Raw genomic sequence first — 20,000 nt, 5'->3', positions numbered from 1 at the left:
AAAATATTATAGGAAAGAAGTGTCGATATAAAGCCTAAATGAATAGAAAACTAAATTATTAATAATTAGATAATTAAAAAACTAAATCATTGAATATGAATAAAAGTAATAATTAATCTTGTTATTAACTAATTTTGAAATATATCACGCCGTTGGAAGCGAGTCCAACCCGCAGAAGCTTCGAAAACGGCCCAAAAACCACGACAGAGGCAGCAAAGCCGTATCGACTCTGGGAACGATTCCAGAGCCAACCTCCTGTTTCGTGAAAAACTGGCGCGAATACGGCTCTCCGGCGACCATTTTCGCCGGAATCTCATATTTCTAGATTTGCTTCGGCTGCCGAGCAATTCGGTAACAACAAAATTGATTAGAAATGAATTTCTATGCTCATGACCTGTCTCCGTTGGATTTTAATTTTGGCCACTCCGAATCGTACGGCCAGTCATTCTCTCGCCTTCGCGCTTCGTCCGCTATTTCTTCAAATGTCTTCCTCGATGAAGACGACGACGTTTACCGTCCTAGCTGGACTGCAAGAAATAAGGAAGAAATGCCCACCGGCTGCCCCCCCAATCGCCGGCATGACGGTTCGTCGCCTCTTCCATTGGGAATGGACTGGAGCCCCCCTCCTCAGAAATGGGTATCGGATCTTTTATTGTTCTTTTCATTATTTTGGGCGTTGCGTGTTCTTGTCATAGCTTTGGAATTCTGAATTATGAGTTTTGTCCTGAATGGCCGTCCTTTTTCCATTTGGTTTTTCCTTTCATGACCATGTTCAATTTGTAAGTTGGGTGAAGTTGTTAGTTGCATTTAGTATCCCCATTACATTTCACCTTTTGGTTGCGATTAGGTCGGTGGCAATTTGAATATGATTAGAGCTGACTATCGTTTCATTAGGCTATGTATAATACTGTGGATGAAGTGATAGGAGGACATTGATCATCGTCAGTTCGCTCGTTCCCTCTAGAGTTAGTGCTTGAGTGCTTTTGGGCCTCGTTTAGCCCCTAATAAAGGTGATGTTCTACAATTGAGGAGGTACTTGTGAACTCTTCATTTCGGGATAAGAGCATAATCTTGTGGCATGCATTTAATGCTTCTTTATGGGCGTTTGACCATGCGAGCTTTTGTAATGGTCAGTTTTGTTCAACTCTTTTGGACGGAAGTTCCTTCTTGTAGGTAGTTGTGGAACTCCTTTTGTGGATTTGTTCTATATATGCCCATGTTCATTCTTTCATTCTTCTCAATGGTAGCTTGATTTATTTTCAAAAAGGAAAAAAAGTGCATAAGAAAGGATAAGGCATTTATTTAGTTGTTCATGAATTACATACTGGGTTTCTTGCAAAATACCTCTAACACTCAACCGCCCTGCTGCTTGCAAGCTAGCATGTTGTTATTAGGATGTTGATCAATACTGATCTGCTTTCATATGCCTTATGATATGATTTGGGGTTTGTGCTGTGGAAACTTCCAAAAAATGATTAATTGTCGATGGCTTGTTATAGTCAGGGCATTGAGTGTTGTTTGTTATGCCCTCTTACGGGTTTTTGGGTCAATTCTTTTGATTTGCTGTTATTTTGTACCTTTTTAGAGACGTAAGAAGTAGTTTTAACCATGGAAGATGACGTTGGTTCGACACTATGGGAATTTAACCAATGTAATGACCTGCTTTTCGAGTCTTTGAATCAGGGATTGCCACGTGGACTCAATGGTAAAAAGAGCGGTACGTTTTTTTCAAAATTGTAAAGTTGGGGACGCAAGGATTTCAAAATTCAAACACAACAGTAAAATTTGATGTAAAAGCATTTAAAGATACAAAATCACGTTCACGAAATCACATCAAAACAATTTAATCAAGAAACGACATTAAAATAATGAAGAAAAAAGACGACTCGACCTAAAGGCCTTCCTAGCAGTTGCACAGTTCCTTAAGCTATGTGCTTAGTCAGAGCCCTATAATTGGTCAATTCCTTGGCTCGGGTTCGTTTCTAGCCCTCTTAGGTTCATAAAGTTCACATACCCTATTTACTTTTATTCCAAGGGAGTAAGTCAGCCATTATTGTGTATTCGGGTTTTAGGGTGCACTTATCCGCTAGTTTCATACTTTCCAAGGTCCATCAAGTCATCGCGCTTCCTCTGCATAAGTCAGGCTGCCCTCGTATGTCTTGGGCACGAAGGTGATCTAATAGGTATGGAGGAGTCGTTGCTCGTGATAGGTGACCTCTCAACCTACCTATAACTCCATACGTGCTTACTACTCAGGACTAGCCAGAAGCTCCCCTAATGACACTTTACAATGCTCCCTATTCCTATGCCATTCCAGGCTAGAACAATGCAAGGTCGGCTCCCCACTAGGCACAACCAAAACTCCTGCAGTAGTATCTAAGCAGTAGTCGGAATCTCCCCTAATGACACTTGATAATGCTTCTTATTCTTACGTCATTCCAGGCTAGAATAGTGCAAGGCCGACTCCTTACTAGGCACAACCGGAGCTCCCTCAATAGTACCCTCTAATGTGCCACAATTCTAAGTGGGTGACATTGCGCTCCTATACGCTAAGTAGACCCTCACCAGTCAAGGTGAGTTCACGATTAGGGGTTTCGCTCCAACCATTCCTACATAGACCTAGTTGACCCATGTCATCATAATGGACCCTAAAGGTGGCTCAAGGACCAAGGAAAGGTAAAACATAGGTTAAGACTCACGAACAGGTCATACACATCCTCTAGATTACATAGCATCTAGTCCATACATAGATATTCTAACCTCCTAACATGCTTCTTGTGGCATAATTGGCATTAAATCATAAATCATAAATATCTACACATCATACTGCTAATTGAGCAAAGTACGGTAAATCATAGCATATCGTAGTCGTAACGAAACATTCAAATCAATTAGAGTCAAATTTTGCATAGTGGAAGTCCTAAAACATGCGCTCGAGCTCAATTGTCATTAAATCATACTTTAGGGCTTAGCTAATCCATTTCTCATGCTTCCTTAAAACATGCTGTGGTTCATAGGCCCTAGCCCTAGTCGGTTCCTACAAGTATTTCTTGCTTAAAAATTCAAATGGTTACTTACATGGTCGACTTTCTGGCTCAGTTCAAGAATTCAAGAATTTCAAATTCCCTAAAAATTTTCAAATATGCCCTAACTTAAGTGAAAATAAAACTGGTGAAGATTGATTGAAACTTGGAAACCAAGAAGCTTCAAATTTGTTAAGAGGTCGAGAAACTAACCGTTGACCGTATGGTCATCTTTCCAACTCGCGTGCATGCCTTTCTACTTTCCTTCCATGTTTTTTGAAAAATTCTTTTATTTATTTCTTAAAACTCCGGATGTTACAACCAACCACATGCCTGAATGGAGTATCTTGCTCTATCTATCGCTGTTTTTCTTCTCCCTCTTTCACATGCAGTTCTGCCAGAATAGAAAATTTTATTGCAGTTTTGAAATGGTAGCATTCCTTTATTTTGTTCTATGATGGTATGAACTACTTTTGGTTGAAATAGACCAGAGAGTTTCTAATCATAGTAGTAGAGATTGGCATTTATGTTGGGCCCTTGCAAGCACTCTCTATCAAATTACTTTTGCTTTTATTGTCCTTTTATATTTACTAATTGGAATGGGTTATTCTGAGCTGAGCTACTTCATTCTCAGCCGTATTTACTTATTTTATACTTTGTATTGTATTATTGAAAAGTTCATTGTTTCCTTGTTAAAAAAAGGTTGGACAGGGCACGCTGTGGCCTCATGATCCACCTACTGGATGGAGTTATTGTGTCACGATTCCTTCTTGGACGACAATTCCCAAATCAAATGGTTCAGTTCCTGTGGTGGTAATTTCCTTGTTTTCTGTTGTTAAATTATGATCTTCCTATTCTATTCAACTTTGATCTGCAGTATTCTTGTTATTATAAGGTTGTTATAGACTGCTTATATTCTTGGCTGGATTCTTATTTGTTTTTAACATGGCTGTAGTGCTCAATATTTTAAAAAAGCTTTATGTTTTCTTTCTCCTGCTCAACATTCAAATTTTACAGTTTTACACGGTTCAAGTTGGACTGCAATCCCCACAAGGTATCACCTCTACAAGAGGAATATCAAGAAGATTTAATGTGTTTCTAGAGCTATTTTACGAGGTAACTGTCATTATCTTATGCTTCTTAAAATTGTTACTGTCTTCACTATGTACTATTTATATCAATTTTAGGCGTTACTGTAATTTTTCTTCATTCATAATTTGGCAGATTCATCTTTAAGCATGCTTTGAACTTATTAGTGCTCTTCATTATCTTTTGTAGCTCAAAAGAACATTGCCCGAGAAACATTTGCCTCCAGCTCCTTCAAAAATGGTTTTGAGAATGAAAAACAGTACATTTCACGATGAAGTAAGTTGTCTCTCGTGTTTCAATTTTTCTCTATTTTTTACGTTATCGCTGAAGGTTAAAACTGTTTAATCAAGTAGGAACGATGTAATTTGTTATGATTGACAATTCTGCCTGATAATGATGACTTATCAAGTCAAGGAACTGAAAATAATCTAAAATGCCATTAATATTTTCATTGTAGCGGAGGTCTTCCTTGGAGGAATGGATGGAAAAGATTCTGTCAGACATTGACGTTTCGAGAAGTGTTCCAGTGGCAAGTTTTCTTGAACTGGAAGCTGCTGTGAGATCTTGTAGGTGTCATATGGATGCATGTTGACATGTTAAATGAAAATCTTGAGCAACCACTTATGATTTAAGTGAACATATTAGACATGTTCGATGAATGATTATTGTCTATTATTGTTGTATATCATTAACCGGCTGCTGAGTTTTTGCATTTTAATTTTTCAGTTTTCAGTGATGTTGATCACCAGACATCTGATGAGGTTTCTTCTAATAGTATCATGGTCCAACCAATTACGCTAACAAGCTCAACTGTGCCTATTGCTGCTGCTTCTTCTGTTGCCTCCAGTCCACGTGATGATATTTGTTATGGGGGACCTGAACTTGGAACTCTAAGACATGGAGATGATGAGGATGCAGAATTGGGAATGGATAAACTTGCATCGGAAAAAGCTGGAACAGACCTGGAAAATCCGGTTGTAAGATCGAACGAAGACGTTTCCATGAGACGATTGCTTGCATCAAAGGTATGTGAGATTTTGATTGTGGGTCGTTTATGTGCTTCAGTTTTATGTACTTGAAGTATCTTCATGATGTGTAAGATCCGATGCTTCAATTTTTTGGGAGTTCTAATTTTGTTTCCTGTCCATTCTGGAGACTTATAACAGCACAAGCCCACCGCTAATAGATATTGTCCACTTTGGCCTGTTACGTATCGTCGTCAGCCTCACGGTTTGAAAACACGTCTGTTAGGGAGAGGTTTCCACACCTTTATAAGGAATGCGGATCTTGAATAAAAAGCACCAGTAAGAACGTCCTAAAGAAAACATGCAATGCAATCTTTAACAAAAAGGAAAACTTTTCCCAAATGCAAATAATATGGCAGAACTTTAAAAGAAATGCCTGAAGATGAATGTAAAATTAAAATCTGAAGGGGGTCAATTGTGTGCTTTATTACTTGTTTGATCTCATTCATTTAGATTTCAAAGAGCTAATAGACTGCCTTGAAACTTTTTCAGGATGAACAGGTGCCCATGGAATCGACAATAATGTCAATTTTAGAGGAGAACAAATTTTTACTGCAAGAGTTGGATGCTTCAAGAGAACAGCTCGAGTACTTGCAAAAACAATATGAAGAGTTTGTGACGAAATCAAAGGCAGATGTTGAGTTGTTTATCAAAGAAATTAAATCTCTTCGAGATACACAGTTAGACATGAAGCAGGAGTGCAGCCAATTGACGAAGGAGAAATCAGAATTAGAGGTAAATTTCTTCTTTTTCCCTTGTAGGTTTATCAGATGTCCCACATTGGTTGGGGAAGAGAACAAAGCACCATTTATAAGGATATGAAAACCTTCCCCTAGCACACGCGTTTTAAAGCCTTGAGGGAAAGCCCGAAAGGGAAAGCCCAAAGGAGGACAATATCTGCTAGCGGTGGATCTGGGTTGTTACAAATGGTATCAGAGCTAGACACCGGACGATGTGCCAGCCTTCTCATTGTTCTCCGAAGGGGGGTAGACACGAGGCGGTGTGCTAGTAAGGACGCTGGACCCCGAAAGGGGGTGGATTTAGTGACAGTCCCACGTCGATTGGAGAAAGGAACGAGTGCTAGCGAGGACGTTGGGCCCCGGGGGTGTGGATTGTGATGTCGCACATTGGTTGAGGAGGAGAACAAAACACCATTTATAAGGGTGTGGAAACCTTTCCCTAGCAGACGCGTTTTAAAGCCTTGAGGGGAAAGCCCGAAAGGAAAAGCCCAAAGAGGACAATATCTGCTAGCTGTGGATTTGAGTCGTTACAGTTTCAATGCAGGTTTCTAGTAAGAATGATAGACACTGGATGAAGATCCCCTTGTCTAATACCTCAAGTCAGAATGATCTTACCTCTAGGCCTTCCATTGATAATGATCGAAAAGCTGACACTAGTTGGACAACCACAAATCCATTTCCTCCATCTATGACCGAAACCTTTAGCCAAAAGAAGTGCACCCGGGAAATCTCAACCCACTTTATGAAAAGCCTTCTCCAAATCTAGTTTAAGGACAACTTTTTTATGGTGCAAATTCCAGTCATCAAGAACCTCGTTAGTAACTAGGGAAGCATCCAAGATTTGTCTGTTTTCCACAATATCATTTTGTTTTCAGCAATAGTGTGAAGGACATGCTTCAATCTATTTGACAAAACACATGCAATAGTTTTATATGCACAAGGAACAAGGCTAATAGGATGATAATCAGATACTGATTTTGAATCCAGCTTCTTTGATATCAAGCTTATATAAGTTTCATTCAAGGGATCATTTGTAATACCCCAATTATAAAAAACATCGATCACAACCAAAAGGTCTTGTTGGTAGTGATCACGAGTGTTTGAAGAATTCAGAAGTAAAACCATCGGGACCCGGTGACTTACTTGATCCCAAAGAATTCACAGCTAGGAGGACCTCATCTTTGGTAAACTTCTCCAGATAATTAGCTTGCTCTTCACTTATTGGACACCAACCAAGGTTGGTAGGGAGGAAACTTGGGGTGCCCTTTGTGTATAAAGCTTGATAAAATCAGTGGATTCTTTTTCAATCTCCCTTGATGTGAATAGGCTATGCCCTTCACCTGATAACACTTCCATAATGTAACTTTTCCTCTTTCGGGCCGCCACAATGCGATGTTTTTTTCTGTTTTTTTGGTGTTTTCATCCCTTCCTGGAGCCAATAAATGGATTCTTTTGCTGTCAAATATTCAATCTATTCACGGATAGTTCTCCTGGAAATCAGCTGATCAAAGGATACTGGTCCAGCATCTTCACCACACCTACCTTTGTTCTAATGTCTATTGCCTCCGTCTTTAATCTGTTTTCTGTAGAGAGAATTTCAAACTGAAAGACAAATTGTGATTGATGTTCTTAATTAACTTATATTCCGGGCGCCTCTCTCATGCCCCACTCGGCATCTGTCTAACGTATCTTGCTACGTTTGTGGTTATTGCGGTTCCAGGAATTTCAAATGATTTTAAGCTTGATTTCGAGTATTATGTAGAATAGGGAAAATCATATGCGTAGCTTACAAATACCATAACAAATGTTTTCCAATCAATGAGAGGATTGTGACATGAAACTTTCTTAGAAAAGGACTTAGTGATCTACATTGCTGCTGCACTAGAAGATGGTTCCTACATAGATATTAAGTTTTTTCTCCGTGTATACAATGTTTATTTGCCTCTTTAATAGCATGTAGCCTTTCTTCTGTTTTGTTTAGAGGGTATTTCAAACTGAAAGACAGAGAATGGAGCAAGCCAAGATTGCTAATCAAAAGCTTCTTCATGATTGTGAAATTCTTCAATACCGTCTTCAAGACTCTAGTGTTGACTTCTTCATTGAGGAAGGAGATAAAGTAATCTTGGAAACTGCTTCGACTGCTCATGATGCTATGGATCTATTGGCGACATCTGATAATCACATTAGCCTTATTTTAGCAGAGGTGCTTTTAAAATGCATTTGATTTGGATCTCTCTCTATTGTCCCCTTTATTTTCTCTCATTCTTCGTTCATCCTGATCCTTAACACTTCAAGTTTTGGTACATACGCACAGGCGAAGCTTCGTGCACACGATGCAGATGGCACGGCTGGATCAGCCAGTCCAAATGGGGCACGTGAAGGAGCACCTGACAAAGTATTAAGAAACATACTGGCAGATATGTTCGTCGAAAATGCGCGATTACGGACACAGGTGAACTCTGTCATTCGCTGTGCTCTAAATGCAAATCCGACCCATGAGAAAGATGAAAATGAATCTCTCTTGGGAGTGTAAGAAATTGTTGTATGTATGGGCCTTCTTCTGTAGTGACAAGAACAGGGGAGCTTGCTCTTGATCAGGTAACGAAAAAGCAAGTGCTTGAATTGAATGTGTGGCTTAATTTGGTATTTGTTGGCCATTTGATGAAGTTTGATTGACATTCAACTGAAGAACATCACCACTTGTCTCTCTTGTTTCCATTGACAGTCTCTTCATGGCAAAGGGGGAAGTTCATGAACAGAAACAGAATGAAGTAAATGCTCAAATGGACGATGGGATTCTTTTGGGAGTTTTAAAATCTGAGTTTGAAAAGAAAAAAGTAGACTGTTGTTTGAAGGTTGAGTATAAATGAAGTGATGTATTTTATTTAGATCAAGTATGTGTTATAGTTCGGGTTCGATCCATTCATATATCAATTTTTAGTTTAATCCGTCACGTTTAGTAAATGTTAAATTTGTTGATGATGAACTTGTATGCCATAAAACAAAGGGGAAAAGGAATGCACCTTCGACACAAAAACTTTAAAATCATTTTAAGACATGGTTAAAATTACGCTCAAAATTACTTTCAAACATGTTTTTAATTTTTTAAAATTAACTTAGTATGAGTAGAGTAAGTTTTTAATATGATTAAATTATTTTAAATATTTTAAAATCACTCTCAAACATAGATCTCCAATCAGATTTTTTATTTTCTAAATTTACATTAATTCTTTAAATAGTATGTCGATCTAAGTTTTTAACATTCACTAACAACAAGATTAAAAGTAAAAAAAAAATTTAAAAATTTTAAATTCGATCGACTAAATTAAAACCTAAATATTATGAAATTGTAATATATATTATTTTATAGTTAAAGGTTGCAACAAGTGGCGGGGATAGCTCAGTTGGGAGAGCGTCAGACTGAAGATCTGAAGGTCGCGTGTTCGATCCACGCTCACCGCAAAATCGTTTTATTTATTCCTTTTGTTAATGGGCTGGGCTTTTTAAAACTGTGGAGGCCCAACAAGACTATACATAATTTTAGGCCCATATTAGAAGCCGCCGACAGACAAAAGGATCCGAGACCCGTTTTGACCCGTTTTGACCCGTTTTAGTCACTTCTCTTCGTCTCCTTCTGTTTCATTGTTTCTTATTAGTTAGAGGATTAGTTAGCTTTTCTTTTATGTTTCCTCTTCCTTAGAGGATTAGTTAGTTCTTTTTTTAAAAAAAAAATAGTACAAACTACTCATGCATGCAACAATATATATGTTTTTCGTGGTTAAAAAGTAGAGAACAAAATAAGAAAACGTACAGGTCATTGTCCAGCTAAAAGGTTGTCACGAGTAAGTCCATTTAGGAAACCAAAGGCTAGGATCAAGTAGCATACACCATCTTTCTAATTACCCATTTTCCAACCATCAATGGAATGAAACGAACACCAAAACGAACAAAAACCAGTAGATTGAAAAATAAAATTACCTTGATTGTGGATAAGTTTCTCCATTAGTACGATGCGTTTTGGGGAAGTAAAAAATAAAGTCATGAGAGCTTAGGATCAAAACGGACAATAAGATCGTGATTCCTAACAAATGTAAAGATGGGAGCATTCGTTGCAGCCATTAACAACAGCTTCAAAACTTCGAGTGGCCGAGACAAAGAAAAGAAGAAGATTTGAAGTGAATTATAGAATGGATTCTTTCATAAATATGAGAAGTGGGTCTGTTTAAAATTCTTGACTTTTCAATGGAAATTGACATGATTGGCTTGCCAACTTTGAATTTTGACCCACATTCTTCCCAGCTTCATAAAATATCTACATTTAATATCATTGCCCACCTCCATATAAACTAACATATAAAATAAATATAAAGTGAATGGATAAAAATAAAATATTAAATCATTTAAGATTAAAAACAAAACAAAAAATTAATATTATTAGTAATTAAGATATTATTTTTTAAAAAGATAAATGTGTACCCAAAAATCAAATGAATTAAGTCGGTTAATGACTGTGGGACCCACAGGAAAAACATCTCAATTATATACCCAAAAACATAATCCAAAGTTATAAATTATCTATTAAAAAAATATGCAAAAATAGCTTTAAATTATTTAATACTAAATGTATAGACTTGTATTTTTAAAATAATTATTTTGTAATGTTTTCTATAAAAAGAAATTATGAGACCGATATTCGAAATCATGCAATCCTTATTACAATATAATATAATGAAAATTGCAATAAAGAAAATATATATAGATAAAGTGTAAATTAAATGATTTATTTATTTATAAATAAATGACAAAATACAGCACGACACGTCGACATAAATATGGCCGTGACTGGAATGACACAGCCAAGCACTCAAATAATAACAACAAAAAGAAAATAATAAAATATAATAATTATTAAACAAGGAGAACCAGTCAAAGTAGGGAAGTATCTAGAAGAAGTTCAAAACTAGGCCAAACAATGTGGCGGAGAGAGCGGCGGCGACGGTGTTAGCGGAGGAGAACGGTGAGCCGCTGCCGCCGGGGTTCGACGCTGGACCGCCAGCGCTAGGACCCGAGCTTGGAGATGTTGCAATGGAGGTTGCAGGAGCGTTGGATCTGGTGGCGACAACATTGATTGCTAATTTTTGACCTAATTCACAGTCTTGGTTCTCCGTGCTGATGTAGTAATGCTCGCCGGGAGCGGTGAGCACGATCGTTGCGGGGCTCGAGTCGATGCTGTCGCCGATTTCGTCGTCGTCGCTACATATATCGAACGATCTCTTTGTTACTCTTTCCACATCGTGTACTTCGGGTCGGAAATTGAACACTGCAACACGACCAAATTTAAATGTTTGTAAATAAGTGATTGCTCGATAATAAGCAAGTTCTATTAAATATGACGTATTGAGCTCATAAATTACTCTCAGTAGTCATAAATTACTCCCGATTGTAATAAATTACTCTGGATCGTTTTTTCGTTGGAGACCCAGGATTCTATTTTATCATTAATTGAAATCGAACTTACCTAGAGAATCACCGACGACGAATGTCTTGCCGGCAGCCCAGTTGGTGTAGAAAGCAGCGCCGCCTTGTGGGACGGTCCATCCGACGGCGTCTCCGACGACATGGGTCACTGGAGCTGGCTTTGGGGGTGGTGGACGAGCGTTGGACGGTGGAGGCATAGGTCCAGAGGCAGCGGCTGTAACATTGATTGCTAATTTCTGACCTTGCTGGCAGTGCCTATCCTCGCTGCTAATGAAATAATACTCGCCGGGAGCGTTGAGGAAGAACCTTGCAGGGCTAACGTCGATGTCCTCGCCGATGTCATCGTCGTCGCTACATAAATCGAAGGATCTCTTCGTCACTCTAACTACATCGTCCCCGGCTGGAAAATTGAACACTGCAACAGAATTGGGTTATTGGGTGATTCACAAATTTCAATTTCAAAGCTTCAATTCAATCGGAAAAGAGCTCAGATTCTTACAGAGAGAATCGCCGACAACGAATTCCTTTCCGGTAGCCCAGTTGACGTAGAACATGTTGCCGCCCTGAGGAATGCGCCAGCCAGTAGCGTCTCCGACGACATGGGTCACGGGAGCGCGTCCGGAGGTTGGGGGAGGAGCTTTGGTAGAAGGCGGCGTTGGAGTTATCGGGGCGGCGGGGGCGGCGGTGACATTGATAGCTAACTTTTGACCTTGTTGACAGTGAGTATCCTCAGAGCTGATGAAATAATGTTCCCCTGCAGTTGTGAGACGCATGGTTGCTGGTCCAATTTCAATGGAGTCGCCGATTTCATTGTCGTCACTGCACATATCAAACGACGCTTTCGGTACTCTCGTAACATCGTCCCTATCCGTAGTGAAATTAAACACTACAACAACAAAAACCCAATTCATAATTTCATTAGTTTCTGCTAAAACAGAGGATCTTCAAGAAACAGAGGATCTTCAAGAAACAGAGGATCTTAGAGAAACAGAGGATTTTCGAGAAACAGAGCTGTAAATTCCTTACCCAAGGAATCACCGACGGTGAAAGTTTTACCAGTGGCCCATTTAGCGTAGAAATCAGCGGTAGGAGGGATTCTCCAGCCGGTGGAGTCACCGACGACATGAACGGTCTGAGCGGCGGAGTGATGAAGGAACAAAAACAGAGCAAAACCCAGAACAAGAGCGACTTTATCGGCCATTTTTAGTTCTTCCTCTGTTAATCTGCAAGCAAATATGAAGATGAAATGTGGAGAAGAGTAATGGGTATATTTATAATGAAATTGGATTGAAAAGTAAAAGAGAAGATAAGCATAAGATTGAAGTATTGTACGGTGATGCAACGAAGACGACGAGAAGCTTCGGTCACTGCCAGGGGGCAGCGCCGGTCAAAGTCTGGATATGTGCTTTAGAATGATCAACGATTGGGGGCTGCTTGTGAATGTGAAAAGGTAAATAATTTTTAAAAAATTTTATAGAATGGAAAACTAAAGTTTGGGACTAGAAGGGTTTGAATCTGTGTGGATTTTGTTTTGTTGTTCATATTAATTTTAGTTGAAAAATTGAGTCTTTTGTGAAGACTTATTTGTGTAAGCTTTTATTTTCTTTTAAATAATATGAATTGCAGAGAGTTCTAAGTTTGATTTGGTCTTTCTTTTACACTAATTGTTGTTTGATTTGTTGATGAAAAGTTTGAAAATTAAAATTATGACTTTTTTTTTCTTTTTTTCAGAACATAGTTTTATTATCTAATCAATTTGATTTTGGAGAAATTAAAATTTAGATATGACATTTGATCGACATTTCTCTCTAGTACGATTACATTATTTACTTTTTTATTCTTAGAGTAAAATTATTGTCAAGATAACCTTATGGGGTTTCATACCCTTATAAGAGAATGGGTTGGGGGCGAGTATCCTTGCAAAATGTCTCGTGTATGACTTTGATACCATTTGTAGCAGTCTAACCCCCCTTTAGGGGCCGCTGGTACACTGTCCGATATCTGGCTTTAATCCCCACTTGGGAACCAAGCGTCTTCGCTAGCACATCGTTCGGTGTCTGGCTCTTATACCATTTGTAGAAGCCCAATCTCATCACTAGTAGATAGTGTCCATTTTGACATGTTACATATCACCGCCAATTCTTTTAAGATTTTTTATTCATCCTATCTTCAAGACCAGTAGGAATCCAAGCCCATGACTAGCCGACCTTGTCTTCTTTGGACTTTCCCTTTTCTGGGTTTTTTGTTTTAAGACGTGTCTGCTATGGAGAGGCTTCCACACCCTTATAAGAAATGTTTCGATGTAAGATCTCACAAAATCACTATCATTCGGATGCAGTCTCAATTCGTTCGTGTACCTCATTTTTACTCAATGTCACATTTTTAGTTCAACAAGTGAAAATGAAAATTTAAACCTCCAACTCTCGAGATTAACTGTTCTAACTAGCTGAGCTTTACTCAAATTGTTATTTAGCGTTTTAGCTCAAATATATTTTAAGCACTAACAATTATTCTTTTGGTAATGAAAGATGTTAGGTACATTGGTTTCCGTATTCTTACAAGTAATTGTTTATAAGTCAGCACATTTATCATAAGATTTGATATCGGGTATTTAAAAAATTGATATTAAATTATGTTTTCATGACATGTGGTATGCGAATAATATTATTCATTGGGTTCATAACAAAAGTTGTAGGAAACTTCCCAAACGTTACATATTTTATATAATATGGTATACACTTTCATGTTTTTCCATTGCCACTTTTGATTTTGAACTTTCTAATCCTTAAATTTGGCTTTTCTCTCAAGACTCTTCAATTCAAACTCCGTATTTTCTTCTCTCGACAAAGACTTTCACTTACCAAATCAAGACTTGTTGTTCTTGATATCGCACACGTTAGATGAAAAAAGATTTAGAACGGTTTTTCAACAAATCTCTTCATCATTTTCTCGTAATAGCTTCAGTTTTCTTAAATCTTGTACTAATAAAGATATTTTATGGTAAGAAACCGTGAAACTGAAAGAATATACAAAAACAACTCGACCGAGTTGATGATTACAAAAATTTCGGGTAAGATGTAAGCAAAGAGACATTAAATCTAATAACCTTCATCTGGTAGGCATCTCGACCCTCTTACAATCCTACTATTCCTCTCTAGCTATGTATTCCGCTATCAAGAGTCCCACAACACGTCCTCTATCATAGAGCAACAATCTTTGTCATGAACCGAACGTAACCCGAGCTCAAACAATGATTTCATAGTATAAAGATGTCGTCCTTCCATTTTTCCACGTTTTTGTACCAAAAGTCCATCATCATTATGTCACTATGATTATGTTCATATCTACACATTAATACTGTTTACATTACAAGTGTACGATATAAAGCTGACTGTGTCCCCGTTAAGCCAGGGACCATTCAGAGAATTGACTAGCTAATAATACCAACAGCAGCAGCCATCCCCGTGTCCAAGCAAATATTAGGATTTAACGGTCAAAGCCCACCGCTAGCAGATATCGTCCTCTTTGGGCTTTTCCTCTCGGGCTTCCCCTTAAGGTTATTAAAACGTGTCTGCTAGAGAAAGGTTTCTACATCCTTATAAAGAATGTTTCGTTCTCCTCCCTAACCGATGTGGGATCTCATCGCTACAAAACTTCAAACACGGAGAAATCAAGATAGGCAGAGTAATGGAAAGTTCTTCTACTTCATTTATTATGATCCAACGGACACAAATGCCTGATATCAGAGATGGTAAATTTGACATACTTATGGCATACACAGGTATCAAGTTTCACTAACAATGGCTATCAGTTGGCTTGGATTGTAGCAGCTAGAACAAGAACATAAAGAACAAAACTAAACCCATCTAACATCAGAAGAGTTATCTTTTTGCAACCAAGTCTAGCCTTAACAACGTTAAAATTACAGTCATTGAAGCAATTTCAAACTTACAAAAGTGTGGTGGCATGTTCATTTGGCTGTGCAAGTTGTGATGGTGAATGGGGAAGGGGAACGTATAACTTTGTTACTTACCGGTTTCGATCACCTCGCTCTCGTTTTTGCTCACTCTGTCCTTTGTCTGGATGTCGTGCTTTTGTGCGTCTTCGTTTTCCATGGTCGTTCCCTCAGATGCTGGAGTTCCTGCAACACCATTTTCCTTGATGTTACTAGCATCTGCCTTTTCCTGTTTCATACAGCATGATTCATTAGCTTTCTCAGCTTCAGTTTGTGGTCTGTTTTCCCCTTTATCTTGTCCACCCACCAATGCCACACTTTCAACAGCTGTGGCTACCTCTTGATTTTGAACATTACCATGACTTTGATCTTCAGCATCTAACTGACCGTTTTTGGTTATCGTCGTGTTACCGGGCACATTCTCAATGCCGGGTTCGTCTTTTGTTTCGACAACGTTCTCGGCCTGTTCATCCTTGGCAGTTTCAATGTCTTTTTCAGGCTCTTCATCCTTGGCATTTTCAGGTTCTTTTTCTTTTGTTTCATCAACCATTTTAGGCTCTTTATCCTTTTCTTTCTCGATTTCAGCGTGCTCCTTCTCGGACATTTCGACATCTTTAACATCAGTTTCCTTTACACCCTCGGAGTTCTTAGCTTCCTTCTTTTTCGAGCCGGGAGACTTTCTAGCTCGTTTCCTTGGGGCATCTTCCTGTGGGGGAGGCGTTGTCTTAGCCTTCTCACTAATCCTAGCTGATCTTCGAGGTGTCTCACCAGTACTCCAATCAAAATCCGATAATGCAACATCTACAGAGTGTGATTTCAAGTACTGCTCGAGCTGTTTTCGATTACGGATCTCCTCGCCAGTCGGTGCTATGAATATGACTTCGTTCTTTCTTGGTGTACCTCCCTTCTTGGGTGATAACTGGAATGAAATAAAACAGGAACTATCATGATTATCATCATCAAAGCCAAAGAATGAAGGGAAAAATAGAATCATTCAGACCCAGAATGATTTTTCACAACAAGAACCAGCTGGTGCAAGTAATAAACGTTATCCTCAGTCAAGGGAACACAGTTTTCAGGTCAAAAAAGGAAAACAAATCTTTAATTCCCCGTCTCGTCCGTGTTGTAAAAGCACGGGGCACACTAAAATACGTCCACGGGGTCGGGCGGGGTTAGGGAAGCCATACATACATATATATACATAGATGTCCAAGGGACAGGGCAGGGACGAGGAAACGGAAATTTCCATCCCTAGCCCTGTTTAGCTAACGGGTAGAAATCTCTCCCCACTCTCACCCCTAATCTTTCTTTTTCTCGACCCCAATTAGGACTTCAAGAACCAAGACATGCGCCTGAAGCGAGTCGTATTAGGGGTGATTCGCTTCGAATGTGGGCTTTTCCTGTTAAGATAGCTCATTAGCTTGTACTGGAGCTCCTCTGTTTCTATAAGGTTAGCAGAATGTGATTACAAATTTGTGAATCTGCAAGGCACACATCCTACAACCTGATTCTTATAGAATTGATTAATTTTTTAAAGAGAAAGCCCTGTTTTTCTTCCCTAAATATCTCTAAATCTTGCTGAATTTCCTGAAGCCAAGCCCTAAATAGCATCAAAAAGGGCAGAAACTATGAGCAGAAGCAGCCAATTTGTAAGGCAAACACTTCCCAAATCAAGAAAAACCCTAATCACAAAGGCAAAGAGCGAAGACATTGACAAACCCTAGAACTAAAAACACAGCAGCAACCACAATTCACCAAGAACAGATTTAATACCAACATCAAAAACAGAGAATCAAGCAAAAATTAGAGACACCCAGAAACAGATCCAACAGAAAAACAAAGAAATAAAAAGAATCAAAAAGCTGAAAACACAAGAACAGGGAAGAAAAAAGAGAGTGAAAAAAAAAAAAAAACCAGTTTCTTCCAAGAAGGTGGAGCTGGAAGATGAACAGAAACTTCATCTTTAGCTCCTCCTTCAACTGGGTTTTGAAGCTCTTCTTTGCTCTGCACTCCCACTTCGTCTTCCATCTCTTTTTCCCACTTGCAAACAACACAAACTTTCAATTCGCTTTGGCCTTTGAGAGTCAAAACTCTTCTATAAACTCTCTCTCTCTCTCACTCTCTCTCTAGATTAAGATTAAGATTAAGATTAAGACGCATTTATGGGTTAAATCAGGAGGGGTCGAAGCTTCATGAAAGTTTAGAGCTTAGCTTCACCAATAAGTGATGCCTTGCCTTATCTCTCTCCATTCACTTTTATCCATACAAATTTTGCTCACAGAGTAATTTATAAATTTCAAAATAAAATAAATAAATAAATAAATAAATCTGTACCCAATGAATTAAGTGATCCCTAATCCATATTTTGATTCTAAATCTTTTGCTAAGTTTCTTTAATCAATGAACCAACCAGTTAGAAACCATTAGCCGCGTTTTACTCCCCAAAACACATTTTTTAGCGAACAAAACGGTCAATACACGCGCCAGACAATGCCCGTGAAACCCACGTCCCTATAGCTTAATTTCTATTATTTATTTTGTCCATTTTAATTATTATGGTTTAAATATTGTCAATTATGCAATCATATTTTTAAATTCTTTTCAAATTGTCTTTTGATTATACATTTACATAATATTTAATTAATTAATTAGATGATGAATTATAATTTTTTTTATATTATTTTTTTAATATATCATATCAATTTATAATTTAATTAAATATTTATGAACGTTAATCTAAGGATAATACACAAATTATAATATTAAAAACCAATTATTTAATTTTCTACTTTAAAATTAATGAAATAAATATACTAAATTTTGTCCTTAAATTTTTTTAATTTGTATGGTTTTTTTTTTCTAATAAATTTATAATATTTTCGATATTCTTTTAAAATATTGTGATGTAAAATATATATATATATTAAATTTAATGATTTTATTTTATAAAATGATAAATGTGAAGCCACGCGGCGGTGGGGGAGTTGAAAAAACATGACGGCACACGTGGAAGAGTGAATAGCGTTTTTGGATAAGGTCGCTTATCAACTGTATTGGAATCTCACTTTCAGGTCCGCCCACGATTCTCCCCTTTATTTCTCTTTTTCTCCTTTCCAATTCGGGTCTTTTATCATCCACTCTCCTGCCGCCACGTGTTTAGTAAGGTTACGTCTATATATTCGCGTAATATTATTATTCTTGGTGGGCCCTCTTTGAAATTTTGCTTCTAAAATTGTGAATATTTTTAAATAAATAATATTGATAAATACTACTTGTTTTTACCATTTATATTTTTAATTAAATTAAATTTTAGAAACTAAAAGAGTTTTCAAATCCTTGTTTTTATTTTTAAATTTACCTCCTAAATCAATTATCAAATACAAATTTAAATAATTAAATAGATTTTTTTAATTTTAAGGTGGATAAATCTAATATTTAAAAAAAATAAATTATCTATTAAACATATTTTAAATTTTGTGCTTAATAAAATCGTATATATTATCCTAATTTTTCAATTTATAAATTAGTTTTAAAGTATTTATACGTGACTATTGATTAAAATTATAGAAATTAACTTTAAAATTAATTTTTTTTGTTAGAATATTAAAAATTCTAAAAGCAAATAAAGATACCTTTTGAGGGAGTATTTATAGCTAATTTTGTTGGTCAACATTACTTAAAACCCTTTTTTTTTCTTAAAAAAAACGTGTTGCCAAAAATATAATTAACAACTAATAAGATGTGATAGAATAATTTGCATAATTATTATCTTATTAAACTTTTCCATTTATTTTTTTCGGAATCAATTTTTTTTTTGCTTGAAATTTATATCATTTTTGTTTTCATTTTTATTTTTATATTTATTATCAACTATAATAACAAATCTTTAAATATATATATATATATATATATTATATATTAAATAATAATATTTTCTATGTAAAAATATAATTATGTTTAGTCGACTTTATTCAAATTTTAATATTATAATACATTAACAACTTATTTACTATTACAATAATAAATAATTTAAATGTTGCAAGCCAAGGTGTGGGGACTATAATTTGTCCCATCCCGTTTATTATTTTATCTTATTTATGTTCAAATTTTATTAACAAAATAACGATTAACATTATAACAATAATGAATTTAAAGAATTTCGATCATTTTTATAATAAAAATTGTGTAAACGTACATTATTTGTACTTTAATTTGCTATTGTTTTCAACTTATAATTAATATCACCCTTACATCATACATATATACATATATTAAATATATATATATTGGGTAGAAAAATGAATTGCAATTTATTATGAGATATAGAAACTATATAATTAATAGATATAAATGGACTTAATATTTGATAGAGATACAAAAATTGACTTACCACCTAATAATTTTTTTTTTTTTTTTTATAAAAAAATCCGTTTAAATTAATTAATAGCTTTTATATATTTCTTTATGTTAGGTATGTAATTAACAAAACATATAATTTTCAACCTAATCTACAGCTTCTAATTCTTTATGATACCAATTTGTGAATGTTTGATTAATCCACCACACCTAAATGGTGTGAAAGTTATCTTATTTATAATCAAATAAATTACAAGGATATGGAAATAGTAATAAATGGAAATAACAATAAATGGAAAGATATCTATGGTAATAAGGCAAATATCTAATATTT

General features: G+C 36.6%; 3 protein-coding genes and 1 non-coding gene across 7 annotated transcripts; 2 read left to right on the top strand and 2 right to left on the bottom strand.

Moving 5' to 3' along the window:
* The first annotated feature begins 164 nt into the window (after positions 1-164).
* Positions 165-8,799, top strand: LOC111778131 (PX domain-containing protein EREX-like). Of its 2 annotated transcripts, XR_002812494.1 has the most exons (10): positions 165-637; positions 3,726-3,836; positions 4,041-4,139; positions 4,302-4,388; positions 4,570-4,678; positions 4,839-5,137; positions 5,630-5,872; positions 7,859-8,080; positions 8,192-8,475; positions 8,603-8,799. XR_002812494.1 is itself a non-coding variant. In XM_023657796.1 (9 exons), exons 1-9 carry the CDS (start codon positions 374-376, stop codon positions 8,408-8,410), a joined length of 1,653 nt encoding a protein of 550 aa, XP_023513564.1. In that variant the 5' UTR covers positions 165-373; the 3' UTR covers positions 8,411-8,596. The 2 variants fall into 2 exon arrangements, 1 of the variants encoding a protein (XP_023513564.1); XM_023657796.1 differs by lacking the exon at positions 8,603-8,799 and having other exon boundaries at positions 8,192-8,596.
* A 467-nt stretch (positions 8,800-9,266) lies between these two features.
* Positions 9,267-9,339, top strand: TRNAF-GAA. Its single transcript has one exon. It is a non-coding gene; the product is annotated as a tRNA-Phe (tRNA).
* A 1,298-nt stretch (positions 9,340-10,637) lies between these two features.
* Positions 10,638-12,812, bottom strand: LOC111778056. Its single transcript, XM_023657676.1, has 5 exons — positions 12,688-12,812; positions 12,382-12,578; positions 11,855-12,241; positions 11,396-11,770; positions 10,638-11,197 (listed from the first exon to the last, which is right to left on the bottom strand). The coding sequence occupies exons 2-5, from the start codon at positions 12,554-12,556 to the stop codon at positions 10,821-10,823; spliced, it is 1,314 nt and encodes a 437-aa protein (XP_023513444.1). The 5' UTR covers positions 12,557-12,578; positions 12,688-12,812; the 3' UTR covers positions 10,638-10,820.
* A 1,784-nt stretch (positions 12,813-14,596) lies between these two features.
* Positions 14,597-17,539, bottom strand: LOC111778629 (methyl-CpG-binding domain-containing protein 11-like). 3 transcript variants are annotated; one of them, XM_023658559.1, is made up of 3 exons: positions 17,225-17,539; positions 15,389-16,229; positions 14,597-15,000 (listed from the first exon to the last, which is right to left on the bottom strand). In XM_023658559.1, exons 1-3 carry the CDS (start codon positions 17,336-17,338, stop codon positions 14,978-14,980), a joined length of 978 nt encoding a protein of 325 aa, XP_023514327.1. In that variant the 5' UTR covers positions 17,339-17,539; the 3' UTR covers positions 14,597-14,977. The 3 variants fall into 3 exon arrangements, with proteins under 3 accessions (XP_023514327.1, XP_023514329.1, XP_023514328.1); XM_023658561.1 differs by having other exon boundaries at positions 14,962-15,008; XM_023658560.1 differs by lacking the exon at positions 14,597-15,000 and having other exon boundaries at positions 15,041-16,229; positions 17,225-17,537.
* Positions 17,540-20,000: the final 2,461 nt, after the last annotated feature.

This window comes from Cucurbita pepo, chromosome LG17, assembly GCF_002806865.2.
Source record: "Cucurbita pepo subsp. pepo cultivar mu-cu-16 chromosome LG17, ASM280686v2, whole genome shotgun sequence".
NCBI classification, from domain to species: domain Eukaryota; kingdom Viridiplantae; phylum Streptophyta; class Magnoliopsida; order Cucurbitales; family Cucurbitaceae; genus Cucurbita; species Cucurbita pepo.
Note: the sequence above shows the minus strand (reverse complement) of the source record. Positions and strands in the feature narration are given on the sequence as shown.